The sequence below is a fragment of the Centruroides vittatus genome, unplaced genomic scaffold (genome assembly GCF_030686945.1).
Source record: "Centruroides vittatus isolate TY-2023 unplaced genomic scaffold, ASM3068694v2 contig_912, whole genome shotgun sequence".
Taxonomy (NCBI): Eukaryota; Metazoa; Arthropoda; class Arachnida; order Scorpiones; family Buthidae; genus Centruroides; species Centruroides vittatus.
In genome coordinates this window covers 871888-899468 of record NW_027122601.1, presented here as the reverse complement: position 1 = coordinate 899468, position 27581 = coordinate 871888, and the positions used below count along the sequence as shown (strand labels likewise).

At 27.6% G+C, this 27581-nt stretch overlaps 3 protein-coding genes across 3 annotated transcripts in view; 2 read left to right on the top strand and 1 right to left on the bottom strand.

The window, feature by feature from the left end:
• The window catches only part of LOC136984305 (TBC1 domain family member 15-like), a 38276-nt gene extending 27046 nt beyond the window's left edge, over positions 1-11230 (top strand). Inside the window, 5 exon segments of the mRNA XM_067281237.1 lie at positions 4752-4852; positions 4932-5031; positions 6197-6294; positions 6370-6486; positions 10454-11230. Coding sequence (XP_067137338.1) covers positions 4752-4852; positions 4932-5031; positions 6197-6294; positions 6370-6486; positions 10454-10807 — 770 coding nt within the window. The 3' untranslated portion in view covers positions 10808-11230.
• RpL10Ab (ribosomal protein L10Ab) overlaps positions 1-27581 on the top strand; it is a 513017-nt gene that overhangs the window by 91274 nt on the left and 394162 nt on the right. The gene's annotated exons all lie outside the window — the stretch shown is intronic.
• Positions 19847-27581, bottom strand: part of LOC136984313 (neuropeptides capa receptor-like) — a 42249-nt gene continuing 34514 nt past the window's right edge. Inside the window, 4 exon segments of the mRNA XM_067281248.1 lie at positions 19847-21247; positions 21582-21711; positions 21714-21715; positions 22981-23535. Coding sequence (XP_067137349.1) covers positions 20931-21247; positions 21582-21711; positions 21714-21715; positions 22981-23535 — 1004 coding nt within the window. The 3' untranslated portion in view covers positions 19847-20930.

Here is a 27581-nt window from a genome sequence, read left to right as displayed (position 1 = left end):
TGATACTTTTACAAAAGAGAAAGTCTTCTACAATGTTGTTACTGTCTCTAAACTGTACTTAGCAAATCAAGTGAGCATCATTATTATTATCTGTGTCTGCAATCCAAATTTCTTCTCTTTTATTTTTTCAATTAACTGAACATTGGAGGTCCTTTGCTATGTGCTGTATTCTGTAACTGATGGTACTATTGAAAACTGCTTTCCAGCAGACTCACCGATCATAATGTTCACCATATCTACAGCAGCAGATAGAATGAGTTTTTCTGTGATGGTATGAGGCTTTTTACATTTTATGATTCTATGTGCCACCTTTATTACTGAGTTAATGATTTGCACTAGGTCTGCTAGATGTCACATCTTATCACATTGAATTGAAAGTGGAAGTAAAATTATGAAAATTTTATAATATTTCATGGCGCCCCTGTGAGGAAGCCACGGCACACACTTTGGGAACCACTGCTATATGGCATAGAAATACTGGCATTTAAATGCTTTCTATTTTTTTTATTTTTAATCAATGACCAAAAAAGACAATAGATGAATACGAACCTAACTTAAAATTGTAAATTATTAGATCTTAATGTTTTATAATGGCATAGCAATAAATATTTTCAATAAAATATATATCCCTTCAGACCTAAGCAATCGCTGAATTTTATTCATACTCTATATATCATTAGGAAAGTTTTGAATTTTTCATTTTTCTCATTAAATGATATGTTTCACTAATAAATAATAGTTTATTAATTTTGGAATTGATAGTAGATATGCTTTAGAATTTTTAAATTACAATAAAAAAATTTGTGTTTTGTATAGTATTTGTATGTTATTAAAAATTTAAACCATCAGACTAATGTCTTGAATATCATACTATATATATTTTTGTGTTTAAGAATATATAAATTTAGAAAAATAAATTTAATATTTGAATTGAAAAATTAGTGAGCTTTACTCGTATACAAATTAAGTTAATATTACCTCATATTTCAGAATATAGTTCAAATACCATTAAAGCTTTACATTTTCATATTATATTTCTTAACTTCTTTATCAGGATTTCTTTTTTCCTCATTTTGGAAGTTATAGAACATTTTTTGTTTAAACAGGATAATTATTTTAAAAACTATTTTGCAGACCTTCTTTTCAATTAATAGAAAACCCATCTCTAAAACTTCTCACATTGCATTAATTTACAGTAAAGCACCTGTTAATGAAACAAAAGGAACAAAATCAGAATCACTAACTTTTGTAACAAGTGAGAATCTGCAGAGAAGTTTATTTATCTGAATGATATCTCAAGCATATAAAAGAAAAAGCATTTACAATTTTCTTTTTTTTTATCTAGTATAAACAGTAGCATGTCTTGCCTTCCAAGGAGGACATTACCCTAATTTTTGTATTTCTCTAGATATATTTTAAATCGAAGATAGAATGTGTGTTGTGTTTTTGTAATATTTGTCCTTGGTTTTCTTTTAAAATTGTCCTAAAAACTTAAGTTTTCTTAACTGCTTTGTTGGAAATTTCACATAAAGTTTGACAAAATTTTAATGGCAGATTTACTAAAAGTAAATCTGCCATTAGAATTTTAGGTTAAAAATTCAGGTTAAAAGACCTGTGGAACTAATCTTTTTAGCCAATCAAATCCATCTGATGAACAAAGCGATAATAAATACATATACATCGCTCTAACCTTGTATAGCTTTGCATTTAATTTTTGAAACATAACACTAACATTTTTGATCCACCCTAGGACCACCAGGCATTCTATATAAAAATTTTTTTATATATAGACGCCTGAGAAGGTCCTAGGGTAGATCAAAAACATTAGTGTTATGTTTCAAAAATTAAGTGAAAAGCTATACAAGATTAGTGCAATGTATTTGTCTTTTTAGTCAATTTAACAATAAACAATAACTTTCTTATTGAGAGTTAAAAGTAGTAATTTGGAAAATTTTTGAAAAATTGGAAAGTGGGTGATAAGACAATTAAGTCATCGTTCTAATGCTATAGGGACTGGATCCATTTCTCATCCAGATCTGGATGAGAAATTTCCAGGAATTTTCATGGGTGTTCTGTCCAGAATATGTCAAGTTCTAAAATCTTTTGTAATCATGCCTCTGGAACCATATTATTTGATCAGAGAAGAAAAAAAATTAATTTGTCTGGAGCAGATACATCAAAAGTGTGGCATAAAAAGGGAGAGCAATTAAACTCCAACTGTATAAAGCCAACTGTTAAACATGGTGGGGGATCAGTAATAGTTTTGGGATGTTTCAGTGCAAAAGGAGTTGGCAAATTAGTATTTATTGATGGAAGAATGAAGTAAGAGGACTACTTAAACATCCTCAATGAATATTTGGAAGAGTCAGTTTGCAAAATGGAATTTTAAATTAAGTTTTCTTTCCAACAAGATAATGACTCCAAGTAAGATAAGATTGGTGTCCCCAATCACAGATGCCAATCTAATTGAAAATTTATGGAGTGACATGGAGAGAACCAGATGGGAAAGAGGAGGCCAAAAAACAGCACAGAGATGAAGGAACTCACAAAATGATTGGGAAACAACCAACTCAAATCTTTGTGAAAAGCTGATGGCATCAATGGTCAAAATGATGTCTGGCCATAATTGAAAGAAAAAAAGCCCCACAAAATATTATTAAATTTAATAATTCATTAAATTATGAGAAATATTCAGTATGTAACCAAAATCGTATAATCAATTTTTTTCAACATTTTGTCATTATTTTACATTTTATGTTTTCTTACGTTTGTGCAAATTTAATTGAAGTTATAATTTTTTTGAAGGAATAAAGAATGCTTCATCTCAATTTTGGCTATATTTTTATTGTGCTACATCTACATGATCACAGCTTTAAAATGAAACTTTCCTGCCAAATTAACAATTTTTTTGCTTACTGTGTATATAAACAAGCTTAAGAAAATTAATTTATTTGCACTTATATTTTATTGGCACAAAAGAGTTATGTTAACATATTGTATTGATGATGATGATGATAAACAAAATTATGTTAATGCAAGTGAAAGCAGTTTTGTTTTTATTAATATTCAAGTAGAGTTTTTAGTTTGTATCATGTCATCTTTTTAATATAGAAGATATTCAATTAATACATTAACCAAGAAAGATAATGGACAACTTAGCTAAGAGAATAATAATTTTTACTTTTTAGCTATAACTAAATTATTTTCATATTAGAAGTGTTTTGACTTTGTTTAATCAAATCAGTAGTTAAAATTATTATATACAGTAAAACCTGCTGAAAACAGAAACTTAATAAAATGGAAACCTGCCTAAATAGGAAAAAATATTCTGGTTTACACATGTTTACTGTAATATAATTTTTGTATTTGTAAACCTCTAAACATTATAAAATAAATATTATGCAATCAAATTAAGCATTCTTAATATTGTTTCTATAAGTTAAAGATAAATTAATTTATAAGTTAATAATAATAATATATTAAAATTTTTAGATTTATATTTTTTAAATTCATAGTTTTGGTTAGAATTAAAATTATAATAATAAACATTGTATTTATCTCATTTCATATCGAATATACAGTACACTAACAATAATCAAGAGCATTATGTTCAAGAAAACTGACTCATTTTGTTTCAGCATCTTGTTTGTGTGTAATGTACTTAAACAAATCAGAAGCATACAGCACTGATACAAAATATACAGCCAATACAGTCTCTTCAACCTTAAAATTCCCGGTACATAAGACGACAGTTAACACATAAACTAACGTTTTCGATCCTCCACCGAGGTCTTCGTCAGGTTCGTTGATCATGGAATGCGAAAAGAATCGAACGCTTTCGAAATTCAAAAAAAATCGAATATCCCCGCGTGCAGTAATGACGAATGCTACATCGTAAATTTAATAGACAGGAATAAAACATGATTACCACTGCGGATGTATCTCAGAGGCATATCGCCACGCGTACGATAATACGTTACTTTCCTTGAAATTAATACATTTCCCCGATTTGGTAGCCTTGTAAATCTCAAGAGTCTCCAAAGCCCTGATGTGGTCCGTCTTAAACGACTTCTTAATGAGTCTGGTGTTATCGAAGTCTGCTCTTATATCGGGGTCCGTAGCGTACGTCGACAGGGCGGTGGTGTGTCTTTTTTTGGCCACATCAGGTTGAAGAGACTGTATTGGAATTTATTTGTACCGGTAATCACGGGTGAAGATTGTCTTTCTAAAATATACAGCATAATCTACAAAGTTCAAATTGCATGTAACTTATCAAATTGTGCAAAATTGGAAAAACCTTAATAATCTAACATTTTCAATAATCTAGCATTACTCTGGTTAACAAACCTTATTGTAACTATATTCAAAATTTAAATTTTATAAATATTAAACTTTCAGGAAGTTTTAAACATAACTAAATTTTATGAAAATTGCCAAACTTGAATAATTTATATTTACTAAATATGATCTACACATAATCAGATGATTATTTTTACTATTAATATAAACAAATATTAGTTTTCTGAACTTTTAAGTAAAATTAACATATTTTTGGTATCAATTACATTAAAAAATATATAAATGTTTTACGTGACTGTCGTTGAGGTTCCCTTTTATTTTAAATTTTCTGTACTATATCAGAGTCCACATGCTAAAAGCAAATGGTTTGCATATTTTAATTTACAGTTTGTAACTATTACTTTTTGTTAAGAGTTCTCTTTTTTTGATTATAATTAAAATATACTTTTTAGGTTACGTCCAAGGTATGAGTGATTTATTATCACCAATTTTGTATATAATGAAAAATGAAGCTGATTCATTTTGGTGCTTTGCTGGTTTACTTGACAGAATGGTAGCTATATTTGTTATACAATAAGAAATTAAATTTTTTAATTTTATTTTCAATATTAATAAAATTATCTTTGTAACAGGGGGTTAATTTTGAAATGGATCAGCAAGGTATGAAAATGCAGTTGCAACATCTTTACACTCTTCTTCATTTTGCTGATCCTCAGCTAGCTGAATATTTAGGTAAATATTTTAAATAATTTTGTAATGATATCTAATATAAATTTATTTATATGAAAAGATATGCTAACAATGACATACAAACTATAAAATATAATGCTTGTTTTTTAATCCTGGTATTTCAGAATTTTGTTTAGATTGTTTCCATTTGTTTAGGATTCATTATTATTTAGATTTTGTTGATATATTTTTATCATTATCAATTATAACTTAGTGTAAAATTTAGCAATTTTCATTTTGTATTTGTCTAACTGTATTCATTCTTGGAAAATGGTATTCTAGATGCAAATCTGTTACAAGCATACATGTACAAAATTGAGAGATAAAAGTAACACAAAAACAAAAATGATGTTTTGTTTCTTATATGTGGAATTGTGTTGAAAACTGCTTTTGTCAGACTATCAATTTTCTGAGACAGTTAAATGTACTTTATCTAAAAACTTAAATTTGTTATCCAACATTGATATTTTAAATTTGGTTAACTTTGTCAATTGCAACTCTTAAATTTTATTCATGTATATTTGCAAATATTATATATATTACAACAATACAGTATGACCTACTATATGTAGACTTGCCACATATGGTTTCAGGTTTAAGCTATTGGAAATAAAAAATAAACTGGTATATATGTAAAATACAAATTCTTAATTGTGCACTAAATCTGCACTATTTTTTTAAGGTGCATGAAGTCTTACATCATCTTGCTCAGTCACATACATTCTCATTCTGGGAAAGCATTACTATAACTCATTTCTTTGCTTTTTCTCTAAACACTGGACTCACATAAGTCATTGTCTGGTGTTCTGATTTGTTACACATCATGTTCATGTGATATCAGTTCTTCTCTTAGTTTCATTTATGCTAATTATTTTGCAAACATGCCTCCAAAACACACAGATGCTGTTAGCTCAGATAAATCAAAGCAAAACTGTAAAGTATTTACTTTAAAGAAAAAATTAAAATATTAGATTAGTAAAAAAAGTCTTCTTAAAATTTTTAAAGTTTTATGATTATAGTATTATGCTATATATTATTTATATATTTATTTTCCTTATCTATATTTAAAAATTACATCATAGGTATGTTAGCACAAGAAAGTAACTAAAATATTCTTAAACTACTTTAAGAAAATAACTTTTAATGTTTATCAATTTTTCTTTTTCAGAATCACATGAATCTGGAAATCTATATTTTTGTTTCCGTTGGCTGCTCATATTATTTAAAAGGGAATTCAGATTCCATGATATTATGCATCTGTGGGAGGTTATTAAACATTTAATTATTTCCAATGTAACAAGTTTACTTGATATTTAAATTGTTTTTCGTAATTTATTTTAGGTCCTTTGGACAGATTTGCCTTGTAAGAATTTTCATTTATTAATCTGTATGGCCATATTGGATAAAGAAAAGGATACTTTGATGGAAAATGAATTTGGTTTGACAGAAATATTAAAAGTGAGAAAGATTATTATTTTTTTAGAATTTCATAAGGAGTCATTAAAAATAACTCTCAAATTTCAAACTTTATTGCTATTTTTGAATGTAAAAGTATCAATAAATGAAGCTCAGAGTTATTTTATTATTATTTGAGAGCCGAATTATCGGGCTAGAGTTGGCTATAATAAATAAATAATTAATAAGACAATTTGGCACTAGAGCTTGGCGTTAGGTGCCATCTCTTACTAAACTTAATAATTATAATTAAATTAAATAAATAATTTTAATAATTTGGAACTGGAGGAAAAGAAATCGGCTCATGTTATCTGTTCATGCTATTATCTATTATGCTATTATCATGTCATGTTAGCTTATATATACTGGAGGAGGCGATCGGACTGAAGGTCCGGGTAGCGTAACTGGTAACGTGTCTGCACGGATAGCAGAAGTTGCGGGTTCGAGTCCCGCTTCAGGCCAATTTCTTTTCCTCCAGTTCCAAATTATTAAAATTATTTATTTAATTTAATTATAATTATTAAGTTTAGTAAGAGATGGCGCCTAACGCCAAGCTCTAGTGCCAAATTGTCTTATTAATTATTTATTTATTATAGCCAACTCTAGCCCGATAATTCGGCTCTTGTGGATGTATAGCTTTGTAACGGGTTAGTCGTTATTTATTTATATCATTTGAGAGTTCTTCAAGATTAATGTATGTCATTAAAATTTTAACTTTTTAATTTAAAAGATATTAAAAATTATTTAATGGCAAATATTAATCTTGACAAATATATAAAAATGCAAACTTCTAAAATATCTGAATATTTTTTTTATTTATAAGTTTATATCATAAACATTTCCATTTTCATAACTGTCTGTATTTGTAAAAATTCAAAATATATGGAAGAATCTTAATGTATAAAATATTTTATTTTCTAGTTTGGTTATTTCTATTTGGTCTAGACAATTGGTTATTAATTTTACACAAAAACATTTTTATTTATTATAAAGAGCTCATTTCTAGGTATCTATTATATGTTATTAAACATTTGGACACAGAATATTGTTATGGTAGCTTTATGTAGATGATTGTTATATTTTGTAATAGTTAGTATTATAACAGTGGACTTAGCCATTTCATTCAGATCAAATTGTTAAGTCTAGGCAAATTGGCTTATAGAACAAAACTTTTGGAGATACTAAACACTGCAAGTCCTATGGTAAAAAAATAACATTATGGGCTAACAATTTTAATTTCTGACAAAATTAATCAATTTATTTGCAAATTTAAAAAAAAATTAATTTTTCAGACAATTTTTGATGCACCAATATTATTGGGACACTTATAGCTAAATTGGTCATCAAGCAATAGCATCAAAATATAGATATGCCTTAATTAACCATGTTAATCAAAGCATACCTATATTTTGATAACCACTGAAAAGGGTTTGGTCAAATAAAACAAATTTATGTTCTTTAAATCTGATATTCACTTGCAATCTTTTGAGACAATATAGATGAAAACAGTAACAGACAGACAAATATTGAATAGCAGTTGAACTTAACATAGCTTAGGATATTCCAAAGTTTTATGTGAAAAGATATTGTTATTCAGATATATAGTAGAATATTGAGATATCATATTTGTTTATATTTCATGATAATTATGAATATTATGTTTCTATGCAGAAAAATTTGAAATTGAAGTTTACTTAATTAATTATATTGATTTCAATTTAAAAACTAATAAATAAAGTTTAATTAAAAATTGCAATTGTCAAAAAATTATCTTATATAAAATAAGAGAAATATAACCTAATTTCTTTTATTTACAAAAATTATAAAACATTGTCTACAGTCCTTGTAAGTTTTATATTACTTATATTCTGGATTAACTAATGTTTTATTCACATATGACATCAATATATGATCTTTCTCTGTTGATGAATGTTTCATCTAATGTAAAATTTAAAAAAGTTATAAAGATAATGCATTCTTTTGCTTATATGTAAATTTTTAATCTATTTTATATAAAAACAAACAATTATTTATTGTGACATCGTCACAATGCTGGGCTGCAATTTTTAATCATATTTTTAATTTATTTCATTTAAAATATGCACATTCCATCTCAAATTAGTATTGTAATGTCTACCCCCATACATCATACTTTTCCATTAGCAATTAACTTATTTTAGAGAAAAGTTTTGAATTGAAATAAGCTGACTTCTGGCATTGGAAGTTCATATATAGTTAATTGGGGCTGCCTAACTTTAAGGTTTCCATATCTGGTCTTGCCTTTCATTTATCTAATTCCATTCTCAAGATTAAAGAAAGAAAGACAGATGACAGTAGGAATTTATAGGTTACAATTTTTTCAAATTGCAGCCCAATGAGGATATTATATACATAATACAAATTGGTCAAAAATAATGATCTATCAGATTCAGTATACAAACATATGATTAAAATTTTACAATTATATTTTATATAGCAATTTTCTTCAATAAATTATTGTATTTATAATTTTTTAATACAGTTGATTGTTTTTGTAATTTGAATAACAAGGAAAATTAGGAAAAGTTCAAATTTTATCAAAAATCAGAATTGTTTTTGAAAAATTAGTTTTCTACATGCTTGTAATATTTGATATTATTCTATATTGTTTGATGATAACACACTTTCACTTTACTTTTATCCTATTCCTGTAATTTCTTTAACTTTGTAAACTTGTAGTTTACTAAAAGTATTCAAAAAAAGATAGTAACCATGTATTACTATCTTTTTTTGAATTTTGTATTTGAAATACTAACTTCAAATTATCCAAATTTATATCCAAAAAAAATAATACAAAACTAAAATAGCAATACTTGTAGAATATAATCATTTACAGGTATCCCGTAATGCAGGATGTGATTAATGTGCAAAATTAATTGTAGCAATCCTCTTTTTATACACAGCAGAAGTTTTAATTAATGCATTTTTAACAGCCGTCCTTACTTATCATAGATATGTTTTTCTTGACATATAAGGTGTTAGTGAATTTGCTATTTTTATTTATTAAAATAAAAATATTTATTATTAACCAAAAATTTGTTCTAACGGGTGGTGATTGTTCAGTCAAGTACTGAGGTACCACTATACTTGATTAATGTGATTTTGTTATATACGATAGCATCTAGTAGCATCAAAATATAGATATGCCTTAATTAACCATGTTAATCAAAGCATACCTATATTTTGATAACCACTGAAAAGGGTTTGGTCAAATAAAACAAATTTATGTTCTTTAAATCTGATATTCACCTGAGGTCAAGAATCACTCAGAAGACAGTTTTAATTCCTAGATCTTATTCTTGAAGATCTGTGAATTAAAATTGTCTTCTGAGTGATTCTTGACCTCAGGTGAATATCAGATTTGAAGAACATAAATTTGTTTTATTTTACCAAACCCTTTTCAGTGGTTATCAAAATATAGGTATGCCTTGATTAACATGGTAAATTAAGGCATATCTATATTTTGATGCTACTAGATGCTATTGTATATAACAAAATCACATTAATCAAGTACAGTGGTACCTCAGTACTTGACCGAACAATCACCACTCGTTAGAACAAATTTATGTAAATGAATCATTATGGATTATAAGCAAATTTATTGGCAATTTATTTATTTTATTATCCAAATTATTATATGCAATTTATAGGAAAGTAATAATTTTTAAAAATGATAACCTAATGCAAAGTATTATAATTTATAAATGGTTTTTTATATTAATTATTTCTCTAATTGTTTATAATAAATTTAATTTCTAAATCAGTGCGTTTCTTAATTAGAAAATTAAATATTTATATTGTTATAAAATGAAAATAAATTGCTTTATCATTAATTAAAATAAATTTCAGTCAGTATATGAATAAATAAATTTTTGTTCATTTAAACTTCTTAATGTATAGATTTTTTTCTAATAGTTTTATATTTTTATAGCACATCAATGATATGGCTTACAACATTGATTTGGAAGAAACATTATGTTGTGCTGAAGGAATATATTTACAGTTAAGTCAATGCAAACAGTTGACGCAGAGTGTACAAGACATTCTGGGAATTCATGTGTCTTTGCCCCCTGAGTCTGAAAACACTGTAATTGTGCCTGGGATCAAGGCTACACCTCCCTCCTCTCTTGCTGCTGGTGATGGACCTGTACAGCCTTTGATACATAGTGCAGGACAAGGAAAAGCAAACACCAGTCCTCCTAGTGGAAGTAGCAGCATTGAAGTTCTGTCAGATGATGTGGACTTAGAATCAAAGTTCCAGTTAGCAGTTGACTTGAACACATGATTATGAAATTAACAATAATGGTTTTAAAATAGTGAGACAATGTGGGGAAAACTGTATTGCAAATCTTGCTTATTTTATATTTAATTTAAAAAACTTGAATATTTTTAGTTATATCTAAGACAGATTGGCTGGTAATGCCTGTCAAACTGCCTAGATTTGTAAATTTTGTAGAATGTAATCTATTCAACAATTTTTAAAACTTAAATAAGGAAACAAAATGCAATATATTTGATGAAAATGCTATCTCTTTGCAAGTTGTTTTGGTTGCCTCTTGAGTATGAAGCAAATGCTCAGAGAAATCAAAATGACAGCTGTGCAAATTTATACATTTTTATCACCAATTGTATAAACTCCATAATTAAGTGAGCATTTGTACATATACACATATAATATTAATAATATTAAATTTGAGAGTTTGATGAATATTTTGATTCTTCTTTTGTGTGTTCATTAATATAATTATTACACATTTAGAAAAACCTTAAAAATGTTATTGTATAAAGTAGTTATTATTTAGTATGACTACATTCTAAAAATTTGTTATAAAAGATGTATAATATATAATATATATATATATATATATATACATATATTTATTTTTTTAGTTCAAAGCATATATTTTTTTCATCAATATTTTTCAAATAAATAGTAAAAAGAATGATTTGTACATTTCAATATTTTCTAACTAGCTCTTATTTATTTTAGTTACCATATTACACAAGAATTATAAGTAGAAAATGGCATAATAGTTTCATTATTTTATGATTTATATTTTTGTAAACAAAAGTAAGTGGCAATTAATTCATGCTTTGTATGTTTATTTTAATGAAAAGTGTATTTGTAATATCAAATTTCTTAAACAATAGTTTTTATATTAATTTGATTTTTAAAAATTTTACCAATGAAATTTTAAATAATAATTTAACAAGTTATAATAAAAATGTTTCATTTAATACAGAAAATAAAAAATTATATGATTTAATTTGAAAGTTTAATAATTAAAAATATAAATAAATCATATAAATTTTTATTTTCCTTGTTATTGAAATAACAAAATCAGCAAATTTCATATACATATTTAAGATATTTTATTTAATAATACAGACAATGATAATTTTATTAAAATAATTGAAAAACAAAATTTAATGACTGTTTATTTCAATATCATGTATTTTTATGCTGTTGAAAGATAAACTGTGGATAACCATTTTAATAGAATATAAATGAATTTTGGAAAAATGTAGCATTAACAAATATTGTAATTCATGCATTTTTATATTATTATTATTATTATAATTATATACATACTAGATGATCGGGCTAAATTTTGGATAAATGATTATAGATTAGAAATAAATTTGGCACTAGAGTTGGGTGTTAGGCGCCTTCTCTTATTAAAATTAATAATTATAATAATTAATTAATTAATTTAGATTAAACTGGAAGAAAAGAATCGGCCGAAAGTGGGACCCAATTCTTTTCTTTCAGATTAATCTAAATTATAGAGTTTAGATAAAGTTTTCATATTTATGCCAAAACATACTTACATATTTTTATCATTAGTGTGTGTTACAAAATGATACAAGATGCATCATTTTGTAACACACACTAATAATCTTACTTTACTATAAACTATTTTGGGTAAAACAGTTTTATATATATCAAAAATGACCATAGAGTAATAATATAGGAAAATATAATTTATGCATATAAATATAGAATATATTTTAAAGAACAAAGAAATCATAAATTTATCGTAATAGTAATTATAAAGCAGGCAACAATTATATTAATGTTTAACTTCCCAGGTGTAATACAAATACATTCATTGGCGTAAAAGGTTACTCACCAGATAAAATTGTCGAATTACTGCAAAAGTCTGCATACAGCTACTGTATATCTCAGGTAGGTATAGTTGTGGTTTGGTTATATGCCAGGTAATGCTACCAGAGTGCCTTAAATTGCTATCCTGTAAAAGAGCTTGCAGGGATGCACTGTTTTTATAATTTTCATGTACAGTATCTGTTGTTTGAAGACATGCCTGTATGATTTAATCTAGATATTAGGCATAGCTGATAGATTTGAGCATCATCAAGCTGAGAGAAGCAGTATGGCCATTTTGCCAAATTTTCCTTTGGGTCAGAAAGGCTCTGGGCTTTTATGACTGGACTGAAATGATGATGATGGGGTAGTGTATTTTCAGTGGTGCTTTGACAGGCAGTCTATCATTTTTTAGTAACAAATTACAGTTCTATTTGGAAATGGAGGACCACTGATGAATGCTCTGTCTCTCTACTGTTGAACAGCTAACCAGCAGTGATGACAATTGGTCATTCCTAGGTGCAAGGGACTGACAACTCAGAAATATTGCATGTGTTATCTTTCTTAGCAGGTTCTGTAAACAGCCATTTTTCAGCAAAATAATGCTCAGTTACTCACAGCTTAGGTTTACTAGGAATGTCTTTGTCATATTGCCACTGTTCTTTGCTCTTCTGGTCTCCAGATTTTGTTGCATTTTGAGCACTTGTGGGTCCACGTAGGACACTAGGCCATCTGGAGTGTGAGAGATCTGGAGCCTCAATTGCAACATCTACAGAGTATCAAAGGTTCTTTTAAATTACAGTATATGGTTTTTCCACACAAATTGATCCTTTGCACTAATAAAGTTTTATTTGATTCCAATGCCTCTTCCTTGGTGCAGTTTTTTTGTCAATGAATACCTTTTTTTGTAAGTAATGATTGAAATTAAATACTAAGTTACTTTTAATGTTACATTAAAATTCAAATATGCTTTATTTTTTGTTGTTTTGTCAGTGTTGCACAATTGTATAAAGTACTTAGTTTTCTAAAGTTTTGGCAATTTATGTAAATGATAAATTATAGTACTGACTGCAGATTTCTGCTAATTCTGAATAATAATGAATCCTGAATAACTATATTTGTTAATATATATATATATATAAACTATTTTTGAGAAATACCTTTTAAGTTTATTGACATCTTTATAAGGTTATAAGTTAGTTTGAAGAAAACTGTTTTATTTGGTAAAGAAGAAACATTATCTCTCTCTTCTCTTTTAATCCAGCAAGCAGAATATTAACTTCAGGAGTTTCTATTGCTATTATGTACATTAAACATTACATAAGTGACTTTTTTTAGCTGAAGATCTACATATAACCTTTATGCATTATATATGTATATAATATTTGTTCTGATGTTGATATCACTACATTTAGTAAGTCAAACATGAATATATTATGAATGTCTAGTGAAGGGACTTATACTCTGTAAACACTGAATAGCACTTATGTGCACTCTGTGTAAGATTTATTTCTTATTTAATTTTAAGCAGTTTTGTTATTGATTAGAAAAATTACAGAATTTCAGGAAAAAATCTAAGATAAAAATTAAATGCGGCAAATTTTGAATGATTTCTGTAACTTTCTAGTTTTCTTTAATTTTGTAACTGATAATGAAAACCATCACGATTTTAACCTTTGGTGAAATAAAGATGATTTCTTATCATTTTTGATGCCTATATTTCAAAAATCAACAAGAAAAGTCACATTACATCAGCTTTCAGATGTTGAATCAATTATTATATCAGGTATCTGTGCATTTATCAATGTAAAGTAGATGATGTAACACCAATATTAGGAATTAATATCATAAGAAGAAGCTTACTTTGAATAATATAAAACATAAAGTTGATATTCTGCATTCCTATATTGAACATATTGTTTAAAATGCTTTAAATTGGAACTGAGCTTTACTGCTAGGTTTTGGAACAATTTGTTGAGATTCCTCTGACAAATGCTTAAATAAGTCTTCATTTGTACTTGTAAAATTAAGTTTATCTCCAGAATTAGTAAGAATCTATAGCAACCAGACAAATACAGTAATTTTTGCTATTTGAAATGCCAGGTATAGTAGGTATAGTTAACCAAAGTAAGAATCTGCCTTCATTGATTTGTTAATGGCCATAAAGACAAATGATATATCTTTAAACTTAATGTTTTTTTATTTTTATCCTATTTTCAGATAGATATAAATAAATATTAATATGAGTAAAAGTCATATTCAGCTTATAGAACAGCCACTTTTGAAGCAAGGCTTTTGATATATGCAGAATCAAAATGGTCCAGATTCCATGTAATTTCAGATGCAGGTCACATGAATTTAGAACAATAAATTAGTCCACTGTCTAGACATCAGATTATTCATTAACAAAGGCAAATCTACACTAATATTTATATTAAACCAACTACCTTTTTTTACATTTTGATTTCATTTGTTCCACTTTGTTTGCATTCAGAGCACTGATTTAAATATGCCCACACTCATTGCATATCTATTGAAGACAGGATTGCAGAACTAGCTTGAATTAAAAAATAGCAACATTGTTGGGATACAACAAGAAATTAATTCTCAATCTCTTCAATTGTTATCATGTAGGTAAATGAAGTGCCATCAATAAAAGCTTCACTAAATTTGTTTGGTGACAGATCTCTTTGAAGTTAGTCACTAGTGAATTGACTAGAGCAAAGAAGTCAAGAATATTTTATAAAAGAAACACAACTATTTACAGAATTTTAAGAAACAATAAAGACAAAGTTCTAGAATTGTACAGTATTCCCACTAAGTTGGGCAATAAAGGACTGCAAACACCCTGCATCAGATACATCAACAGAAACTTAGAACAGAGACTATAAACATAAATATGATGCCCACAATAAATGCAACAATACAGTTTTAACATATTTACCATGTTAACACCACTCAAACTGAAATTCTACAGGAGGCAGCCAGGGTTATCGGGGTTTCTCTGCCATCTCAGGCTTTTCTGATAGAATGGATTGAAATAGTTAAGCAGGAAGTGTCTGGTGGTTTCCTAAAGATGCACACACTTGCCATTTCTCTCTCCTCCTCTCAAAAATATGCCTTGATCAATAATTCTAACATATATAAGCTTTCTGCTCTCTTTATCTTATTTATTTTTATTTTGTTTTTTATTATCCTAATATTTACTTTATTATTATTCTTAGATATTCTGTTAATTGGTTTATAATTTAAAATTTCTCTTATAGTTAGGAATGTCAAATTTTGGAACTTGTTTGGAACAGCTGTTAAAAGAAAATCCTAATGAATTAGACTGAAAACATTAGATACAAATAATTTTTGCTGTTTAAAGGTTTTGTTTCTTTAATCTTAAGTTTAACAGCATTATAAACAGTTACAATGTGTTTATTGAAGTATTAAACTAAAAGTATGTAGATTTTATTAATTGTTCTCATATTTTTAATTTTTGGTCTTTTTTCCCCTCTCTTTTTACAAAAATTAAACTACTACAAAATGTTTTGAACATTTAATTAATTTGTTTATTACATAATCTGATGTATTTTGTTATTATATTACATAAATTTCATTTGAATGAATATTAAATTTATATTCAATCTTATATCAGCATTGCTTTGGATACACTTACCTCACTTTAAAGTGCTTTCTTAATACAGTACTTTTCAGTTATATTACATTTATTATTTGCAGTGCTGCTCTTTTGCTTAAGAGGATGTTGAGTTTTCTTGTTTCTTTATTACTTTTGTATTGTTTTTTTTGTTTTAGTGTCATTGTACACTTAATAAATGCTAGTATAAATATGTTTTTAGGCTCTTATATGCAATATCAAGTGAAAAATAATGAGTTTTATTTAGTGGTGGTATAGAATCTAGCTTGCCATATTATCAAGGTATGCCTGTACTGTAATATTATTTAATAATATATATTAATAGTTTTATTCTAAAAGACATTAAGTTTTTGCTATCTGTATAATAATAATTATACTATATTTACTTTAATTAAAAGTTCTATTATTAGTTAATATAGATGCTAAATTGAGAATTATTATTATTTAATTTATTGATAAAATTTTAAAAAATAAATTGATAGAAAATTGCATATTTTGGTAAAAATTTTTAAAAAACTATTTTTAAAAAAAGCATGGATAATTTATTTTTAAAAATTTAAATTTCAGTCTAAACAGTTAATAGTTTTTTATATTAGAAACACACACAATTTTAAAATTTAATATTTTAGAACAAAACTGATTTTCAGGGCCAACTCAATGGGTGAAGCAATGAAGTGATGAGATGACTGCCTCAAGCAGTGAAGTGAAAGGGGTACCAAAATGAATAGTGAAAATGTTTAAAAAGAGAAGAAAATAAATATACCTATTTTGAAATCGTGTCTGTCTTTCCATTTTGTTTCTATCACATGATGAAGTGCAGTACAGTACAATCAACACAAGGCTTTTCTTTACATCCTGCTTTTAATCCAGTTCTATATTTGTCAAGACACGTTTCGGGCATTTGTCCCTTCTCTGTCAGTTTTTTCATTTTTTGATGATGTGTATTTGACTTAATGAATATAAAAGTATGGCTTTTGCCTATAATTGTGTGTTAGTTTCTCTTTTTAGATCTTGAGCACCTTAATGTCACTTAATGTTCGCTTCATTGCTTTACATCCACTAGCAGCATTATACTCTCTAGAGCAGTGAAGCAAATGTTAAGTGACATTCAGGTGCTCAAGATCTAAAAAGAGAAACTAACACACAATTATAGGCAAATGCCATACTTTTATATTCATTAAGCCAAATATGTAACATCAAAAAATGAAAAAGCCGACAGAGAAGGGACAAATGCCCGAAACATGTCTTGGCAAACAAAGAACTGGATTAAAAAAAGGATGTAAAGAAAAGCCTTGTGTTGATTGTACTGCACTTTATCATGCGATAGAAACAAAAATGTAATAAACCCCCATAAAGTTTCATAAATTTAGATTAAAGTTGTTTACAAATAGTTTATACAAGAGTGTCAGTGTTAGTTCTCTATTGACAACTATACTGGAAGGAAGAGTGGTAAAAATGGTTTTGCCTCAGGCAAAAGTTTCCATCAAGCTGGCACTGCTGATTTTGATAAAATATTTTCAAGTTCTCAACACATTTAAAAAAAAAATAAAGGCCAAAAATATTTGTTTTTTTTTTTTAATCTAGTTAAAAGTATTTGCTAACAAAGAAAGTATAGAATAAAGTTTATAAATATTGAAAAAAAACTTTTCTTCTCTAAATTCTGGATTAAAATTAATTTTAAAATTCAATGTATTTAAATTAAATGATTAAATAATTTAAACATTTATTTAAATAAAAAATATTTTCTTTCAGTGAATTTTAAATCACAAAATATTATTATATATAATATTATGAAAACATTACAACAGAAATTATTGAATTGTCATTAAATTACTTAAGGTTTATATATTGATCAAATTTATAAGAAATATAAGAATTTTAAATTTTAATGAATAGAAATCTTGAAAGATGAAGTTGATCATTATGTAATGACATACTGTACAACATTTGGAATAGGAATACTAGAACTAGGAAGCCGTAGAAAAGATTTATGAAGTGTTGCATATGTAAAGAAATTCAAAAGATGTTTTTAATTAGTAAATCTTTAAAAATTGAGGTGTAGATCATTAATAATTTACAAAAAATAATACAGATGTAAACAGATTATAGAAACTACTTGAACTGATCTTTCCTTCACAAATTTAAGCAAAAATATATTTCATCTTCATCTGTTTAATATATATTAAGAGGGAAAATGTATTATACTTTTTCTTATGTAAAAATTTCTCTCTCAAGATAATTTGGATATGTGAATTTCAACAATTTAAATCGCATATTGAGGCAAAGAAAATAATATTTTTACCAGAATTTTATATGAAGTTTTAAAAAACAATAAATTCTGGTATTTTAATTGAATTTTAAAGTTTTAAACACTAGAAAAATAAGCAGTTTTCATTTATTGAAAGTAACATTATCATAAATAAGAATTTTATTTATTATTCATTATCATTTAAATATTGTATATTCAAAATTTGTTTATGCAACAAATACCTATTATTTATCATAGGCATTATTGCGTAAACAAATTCTGAAATACAATATTTAAATTAAGTAATTTATTAGACAAAATTTTATAATAGTTTGTAATATGCTTGTTTGTTATTGTATATTGGCAAGTTTTCTAGTTAAAATAGGTCAATCAATAGGTAATGTCCTTCTGTCAGTTAATGGAGTAAAATTTTGTTCCAAAACATTTTGCTTTAACAGTAAATAAGATGACACAGTTAAGTTTTTAAAAGTATTTATTACTTTTAAAATAAATTCTAAATCTTGACTAATGTATTTATTGAATTAGTCGCTCCTTTAAATCATTTTTGACCTCTGGCTAACCTTCTTGAATTAAATTAAAAGAATGTGAATAGTTTCATCCATATTTAAGTCAAACTTATCAAATTGACAAATTTAAATTTTCTTTATGTTTTTCTCCATTTCCTTATGGCGTCTCATTTGTTCTAAATTTAAAATTTTATCTAATACATTTAATTAGTTTTACCATGTAAATTTTAAGTTAAAATGATATCTAGTATAATAAACCACCAAATCAGAAAATTAATTGCATTTATATACTTGCTTGAATGAACCGGAAGAGGTATTACAACTCAGATGTATCAATTTATTTCTGTGGCAGCTGACAACATTATTATTTTCTGACATAGCGTGAAAAAATGCTATATTCTAACAAATGAGATGACAAGACAAATATCTTTCATATGAATAGCATATCATTCACATGAGTACTTGATGCACAATCTCATTGGCCAGAAGATAATACAAGTTATTCTCTTTATTGAATTTTAAGAAATGAAATATATCAGCATAATTATTTTATATTTTTCTTTTCTGTTTGAAGTAGTTATATAAAAATTTAGTTATTTACTTTTCTTAATAAATAACCTTGAATTTGGTATTTAAAAGCTTTCATAAATTATTTTTAAGAAAATCTCTTCCTCTAATACTTAGAACTGTTTGAAAGTTAGTTTTGTAGAATTTGAGAATAAAAAATCACACAAGTAAGCATTTGTAAATAAATAGACACACCTTAAGTTTGCATATTCAAAAATTCAGCAGAATTGTTTTATTTTGCAATTATAATAGTCCAAAATTGAATAAGAATTAAAACTATTTCTATTAAGTTTTTTTTATTAGAAAAATATAAGTGATAAACAATATATATATATATATATTTTATATAATACCAATAATTCAATATATAAAATTTTTTAAATTCCAATTGAAGCACCTTTTTCTGTAAATGTTTTTTTTTCTATATATAATGAGTATGATGACATGGCATTTAGCCCAGATTATTATTATTATTAAGTTCTACCCAAACTCAAATTATTTAAATTATTATTTTAGCAAAAAAATTCCAAAAAATTTCTTTTCAATTCAAGGGTGTATAATGCCATGTCCATCGTCTCAATATCCTGGCACCTTTGAATGTTTACATGACTAGAATCTCTTAAATTAAATTGTACGCTATATATTCTAATGACAACATTTCTACAGATACAGATACAGACAATGGTTTTTGAAAAGAATCATAACATGAAATTCTTGTTATGACTTACAGATTTATTTATTTATTTACTTATTTTTTTCTTATAAAATTTGTGCATGTTATCCCTCTGATTAAAGGCAATTTATGCAGGGGAATTTGTGTTCTTTAATGTACAATTAGCATTTGTTTTTAAATATTCCGTAAATATCATTAACTCTTATCATCTGTTTTTCTATACAATTGTCCAATATTTACAAGATCTTCCTGTACTCTCTAACGACAACTACGTTGAGGTACTTTCGTTTTTATTTTTTGACCTGAACTTTTACTCGTTATCTTCTCCATCTCATTGTTTTTTCTTTTCTGTTCCTTATCTACAGACTCTCTGTCGATAAGAGGAGAAATAATTAACACATTCTTCTACTTTTCAATCTAAATTCTCAATTTTTACTATTCTTCTCGGACTTTGCATTCTTTATTTTATTAACTGTTTATATCCGGTATTCGCTTTACATCTGAAATTGTTATTTTCATTACATTTCCGTTATTAAACATTCTGAAAGTTATTCATTCCGCTTAGTTCCGCCAGCGTTATATATATATATATATATATATATTCAGAAGTTTTTCCATGCTTTTTCCATGGTTTTTACTCCAAATCAGACTGGTGTTTCTCTGAAATCGTGTAAAGTATCCGGAATAAATCCATTAAGCTTCTCTTTATCTGGTCGACTGACATGTTTGTTTTCATCTTTTCCACGCTCTTCATTAGAAACTTCTCGTATGGAGTAGTGTTTTTCGTTGTTGCAAGCGTAACTATTACTATGTCGAGTGGGATATCGACCGAATTGTGACGATTTTGCTTCGTTTCTGGCCGTAAACGAGCATAGCGTTTCTCGAAAAGCTCCTCGATATTTAGCAGAGAGTAAAGAATAAAGGATCGGATTAATTGTTGCACTGAAATAATAGAAACATCCTGGAAAAATAAAAAAAAATAAAAAAAATTAGATTAACTCATCCAACGCTTCCGTTCTTAACTTTTCTCTATCATCAATCGATAGTTACAATAAAAGGATAAACTAATTCATTGCTATCTTTTCTCTACCGATAAAAATACTTTTATCCCTCGCTCCATTACTAAAAAAAAAATTTTTTTTGAGAGCCTACTTAAAAGATGCTACAGTTGGCTAACCGTAAAAATTAACGAATGGGCAAGAAGTTTATTTAATTCGACCACTTTTTGTCTAAATTACCGAGTGCATTAAGTTACTGTTTAAAGCGTTAAACAATGTAATACTAGTAATAATCACCTGCACTGTAATAAAGGACTTCATTGAGTCGTCTTAGTTGTGCCGTCCAGTCTTCGTGACTGACTACATTGGCTGTTAGTAGACGTTGAGCGTGGAAAGGTGCCCAACAGACGAAGAAAGCGATACTACCGCAACTGAAATAATAAACCAAGTTAATTATGCTAGATAATTAATTTTCCTCTTAGATTACTTTCACTCTTTAATGTATTTAAGAATGTTTTGGTAAACAGTTTTGGTTTACAGAGAGGTCAAATTTTACTTTTGTAGATGGAAATATTGACTTAAGTAAATGATACTTCATCTGTGTTGTAGACATTGTGAAATGTTAATCTCGGAGAAGACAATATGGCATGTGTCATGCTTATAATTACCGCAGTTATCTTATAATGATGTGCGTCTGGTATATTAAAACGGGATAGACTAGACAATTCAAGTTACTCGTTTATAATTTCACTAGTTTTAAGACGAATTATTGTTAAACTTTTCCTGAAGTAATTCACGAAGATAAAATAGCAATTAAAATAACGATTTCGCGGTTAATTTCTAATGTTCGTAGTTCTTTAAAATAATTCTTAAAATTCATTAGGACAAAGCTAATTATATACTGGAGTAAATCAATAATATTTTAAGTTCATTGCAAGAACGTGATCGATAAATAATGTAGTGAAGTTATTCTCTCATCTCTTTCATATTTATAAGTTAGTTAATGTGTATTCATATAGACATAAAATATGCTGATTAGGTTAGTACTTATTCCTTTTACGATCAATCTGTATTATAATAGTGTGTGGATACAATGACAAATTTATCTCACACGTAAAATTATAACATTTATGCAAACGGATCAGAGAATTACAATTAGTGGGGTTATGTAATTTTTATTGAACAAATTTGTGTGTGTTGCCATGATAAACAGAAAAATGAACACGCGCAAAGATTACTGAACAGTTCGTCGAATAAACAAATATTTTTCCAACGTGTTGCATAAATTTTGATCAGATTAGATTCAACGAATTGTTTTTAACGTGTTTCCTTATAATAAACGTGTGATGTAATGCAATTATACTTATAAACAAAACGTGTACTTCATATAATTTGTAGCGGTAAAGGAAGATCGTATCATTATAATGATACGATCTTCTTTACCGCTACACATTATATGAAGTACACGAAAGCATTATAAAACATACAAACACGCATATCTTATGTAAAGAGTTGCGTGACTTGCATAGTTTATGCCGATCTGATTGTAGTAAATAGAAGAACGCGTTAATCTCCCGAGATCAAAAGTACTGTACGCGCATTTAATTTTTCTGTTTTATACTGTAAAAATATGTTTGTATTTACCGGAAATACTTCAACAGCACACATCTTCGCATAGATGTTAAAGCTCTCTTACCTAGCATTTTATGCACAGACTTCCTCAAATGATTTTGTCTGTTGCTGCTACCAGAAGAAGGCGAATATTTGGATTCATCAGCTAGCATTCCGCTAAATTTGGAAAATCTCAGTTTCAAACCGATTTTGATGTACAGAATGATGATGACCGTCATGGGAAGGCAAAAGAACACGATAGTGGAGAAATGCAAAAGTGGAAAAGTCACATCATTATTATCCATGGGTAAAGTACAGATTCCAGATTCTTCGGCCAAAATACCCGAATCGGCCGGGTAATCGAGGTAATTAATTCGAGTGTATACGGCGAAGGGAATAGCGCTGGCGCAGGCCAATACCCAGACAGTGCTGATGATCTTGATTGCTCTCGTTAATGTCGAAAACTTATGGACGAGCAGTGGATGGCAAATGGCTATGTATCTCTCCGTAGTAAAGGCAACGATGGTTAGAACCGAAGCATTGCTCGTCATTTCAGCTACGTAAGCTCGTAGTCTGCAGATTACATCGCCAAAAGTCCAAGGATACTGTTGCCAAAATACCTTCAGATCGTTTGGCAAACCTGTAAAAACAAAAAAAAATTAATATTTGCAATGTGCGGTAGATTCGTTAAAGGTTATTTTTGTGTTTAATTAAGTGGCAGAAGGTCAAACATTTTAATTTATCGGTTGCAGGCGATTGATAACCGAGTCACGTATACGACACTTGTTAAAAAATTTAATCGATGGAAACTAGTCAATTAGCATTACACGATCGATAACTAGAGGCGATTGGCAGAAAACAAAAATAGAGATTTGGCGATAAATCGTCACTAATGACCTTAGGCGAGTGTTTCGTTCAATGACACTTTAGTGAAGTTTTCTAAAATGAATATAAAATTTCAAGAAAAATTAATATCGTATACTAATGTGAAATTATTTTCTGCGTTAACTTCGATTCGTGAATAATAGTGATAAAGGAATTCTCAGACTAAACTTAATTATCTTTACAGAAATTTTATGATATATAATAATAATAATAGAGAAAGATAATATAGATACATTAAATTTTATTCCCGTGTATGTAATTTTCATAAAAGACTATGTAGATCATAACTATCAGCACAAAAAAACATTACCATTTTTATTATGAAATGTTTCCGTATTTGATAATATACTACCCGACAATGATTTTATAAGAATGCATAAAATACCATCATACCAACTTTTTATAATTAGACAGTAAAATTATAACCGTATACAGATTTATACGACAAAAGTACACACGTGAAGTGTAAAAGTATGAAAAGTTGTATGTAAATCGTTTCTTGAATATCATTCTTTACCTCAAATGGCTGAAATGTCTTTATTTGCATTCGACTTTCGACCGAAAGATCAAGAAGACAATATACAACTAAATTCCTTTCGAATTTTGTGTTTATCCGCCATAAGAAAAGGACAAATTTGTTATAATGAGAGTTCGGTTACTTTTGGAAATGATCCAAAATTCCCTGAAGAAATAGAGCAGTTATAACTCTTGACTTACTAAGAAGATGGAAAAGATTATTTAAGACCCTTCCACTTGGTTTTTTTTTATTGTTTGTTTTACTTTAAATATTACAAGTTGCGACCTAATTCGAAGATGTTGACGAATCACTGCAATGATAGTTTCACTTGTTTTTTTAGAAATAACGGATTTAATTTGTTTGACTTCCAGGAATTTTGAGAACTTCGAGTAATTTGTAAGTTTAGACTGAAATTTATTTATTTCGGCTGTGGGTAATTTATTATTATTACGAATAATCGCGGCTACGTCAAGCGATTATTCGCATCGCGTTACTTTTTAAATGCCATCTCATTGAGATGTACTGGTGTGTTCTATTTTACATCTTACACTTGTTTAGATCCAAATTAACGGGTCTAACCAAGTTCAAGATGTAAAATAAAACACCAGTTTTATATAAAATATAAATTAGCAATACGAACAATAGCTTAATGTATTCGTTTATATAACTGAAATATTTCCTGGTGTAAAAAGAAACCTATTTTGTCAATCTGTAAATCTTATTTCGTAATTCATAACGAGAAGCTTATTATTCGAACTATAATGTTAATAATGCATTACTTCGCCTAAATTCTATTACAAAAGCAGTTTATTAATCGCAGGAAAACATTCTGTATATAAACAGGATGTTCCTCGTGTAGCTTTAAAATTTCCTGTATACATCTTAAGTTAATAAACTTGCAATAAACATCATTTGAAATCTTAAATAACGAAGTTTTTTACCATTATTATTTTAATGATTTCCAGAAAAATCGATTGGTAAAGATGCTTTTGCTTGGCCTTCTCGATCCCAATTTAATCCTATTGAACTTTTTATGGGATCACATCAAAAGTTGTCAAAACCTTGTTCTATGGATGGATTACAAACGAAATCCATGCGGTAATTGAGCAACAGCTGATGAATTCGGAGTTCGAAAATTATCTTGAAGAGTCCATCACGTATGTTGATGGTTATGCACAAATTTAATAATAAACCTACGTCATATAAAAAGCTTCATTGACTAAGCTTCTTGTTGGTGTTAATTATAAATTTAATATATAAAAATATTATACAGTATACGAAGTTAAGTTATTAAACTTTAAGCTGTTCAAGGACTTTTGAACATTGACGATGCTTACGCTACGTTCTAGATATACTTGTTGATCCAAATTTTTCGTTCAACGAATGAAAATCTAGGCCAATAAACGTTTAATAAAGAATAAGACTAAAAAATAATTGCTGTTTTCAATGATTGTTATGGAATGTAACTGGTTTTTTTTCAGATTATTTGACGATTTCATAACGAGAGATATAAATCTTTCTATTTAGAAGTAATGCCAATTCAGTTCTCGTCAAGCGTGTTAAATAAGCTGTAAACAAATTTCGACGAGATCAATCTCTTTAAAGGAATCACTCAAGCCTTCGTTCAGTTTTGACAAAAAAAAATTTTTTTTCTTATCTAAATGGTCTCTATTAAAAGATACGTTATGCTCTTTAACAAACTACGTAAATAATTATTTTATAATGATATATATATATATATATATATCAAGAGAATGCTAAAAAGTTATTGAGTATCAAATCTTAACTTACGAAGAAACGGAGTTAAAGTAGGGCAAAATGCTAAGAATATCCTTTTTGCGGTTTAAAATAAAAGACTATGAATAATAAGATGAGATTTTTGTGACACCTCATCTGAAAAAAGTTGCTGCAGTAGATTCATTCAAGTTTCTAGAAGTTGGCATTCTTGGATAACGTGGAAAAAACTATGTTTTTAATGGATAAGCACTTACCATTGTGGCTTTCGTGCCTAGAGTACTAAAATAAATATAGAAAATCTTTTTAAACTTATCCAAATTTATCTTTAAATCACTTTTTCTCTTAAACTTCGCGCGTTTGAAGTGTGGAAAATGACGATAAGTTAGAAAAAAGAAATTGGCCGTTGCAACGATTCGATATCATTTACCACTCGATAAAATGGTGAGAATTTCGGGCACAAGATACAAACGATGTTTATTTTTTTTCTTCTTACCGATGTTCTTAAGTGATTTATTATTGGCTAAGGAGCATGTCTGAAAGACCACATGTTCCTAAAGGTCGCGAATTCGATCGAAACTTTACCACGTATCACAGAATTTATATGAGAGATTTTTTTAAAATAAATTTTCGATGAGAATTCTTCTAAGATTCTATTGAGTTTAGAAGGATTCTCGACGAGTTTTTATTAAAAATTACCATTTTCGATATTAATTGTAATCTTCAAATTTTAAAAATACTTTATTTTATATAAAAATAAATGGATTATTTAGAAAAACTCGCTTTTAATTAAACTCTATTCAACAAGGAATATTTGAGTAATTCATAACATTTTATTATCGAGAAATATTGATTCTGGTCTATCTGATTTCTAATGTTTTAAGATTTTAAGATCAGTATTTCATTGGTTGAATATTCAGTATCGTAGAAAGAAAGAATAATAATATTCATTAGTATATATTAACTTTTAATAAATTAAAAATAGTTGTCCCTAATTTTTAAATCATTGTAAAAGAATCCCTACATAGTACTCATTCCGCATAAATTTGGCAATTTCTAGAGGGAGACGTTTACGATCGAATTACATACAAAGTTATTTTGACATCAAGTCGTACATTATCAAGTTTTTCTTAGAAATACAATGTAATTTCAACTTCCTTAAATTCTTATCAACTATATTTGGTCTCGCTTGATCTTCGACTTCAAATTGAGTGTAGTTAGATACACAGGTTAAATTTTTATAGCCTAGTAATACACGTACACTAGTTTTGTGCAAAATAAATTTTAAATCGATGCATTTTGTCATTTCTCGTATATTTTTTTTTCTTTTTCGATCCGTTTATTGATTTAATAGATTTTATTTTTATGTAATTCGTAAAAAATCATAATTTGTCCTATTTTATGACTGATGAATATTTTAGTAGCATAAATCCTTGTTGAATGGATTTATAAAATTCGACGTAAGTATTAATGGACGATATTTTCAATTTCATTCAGATGTGTTTAAGACACTGGAAACAAATGCTCCACAGAGCGCTTTAGATTCCTTA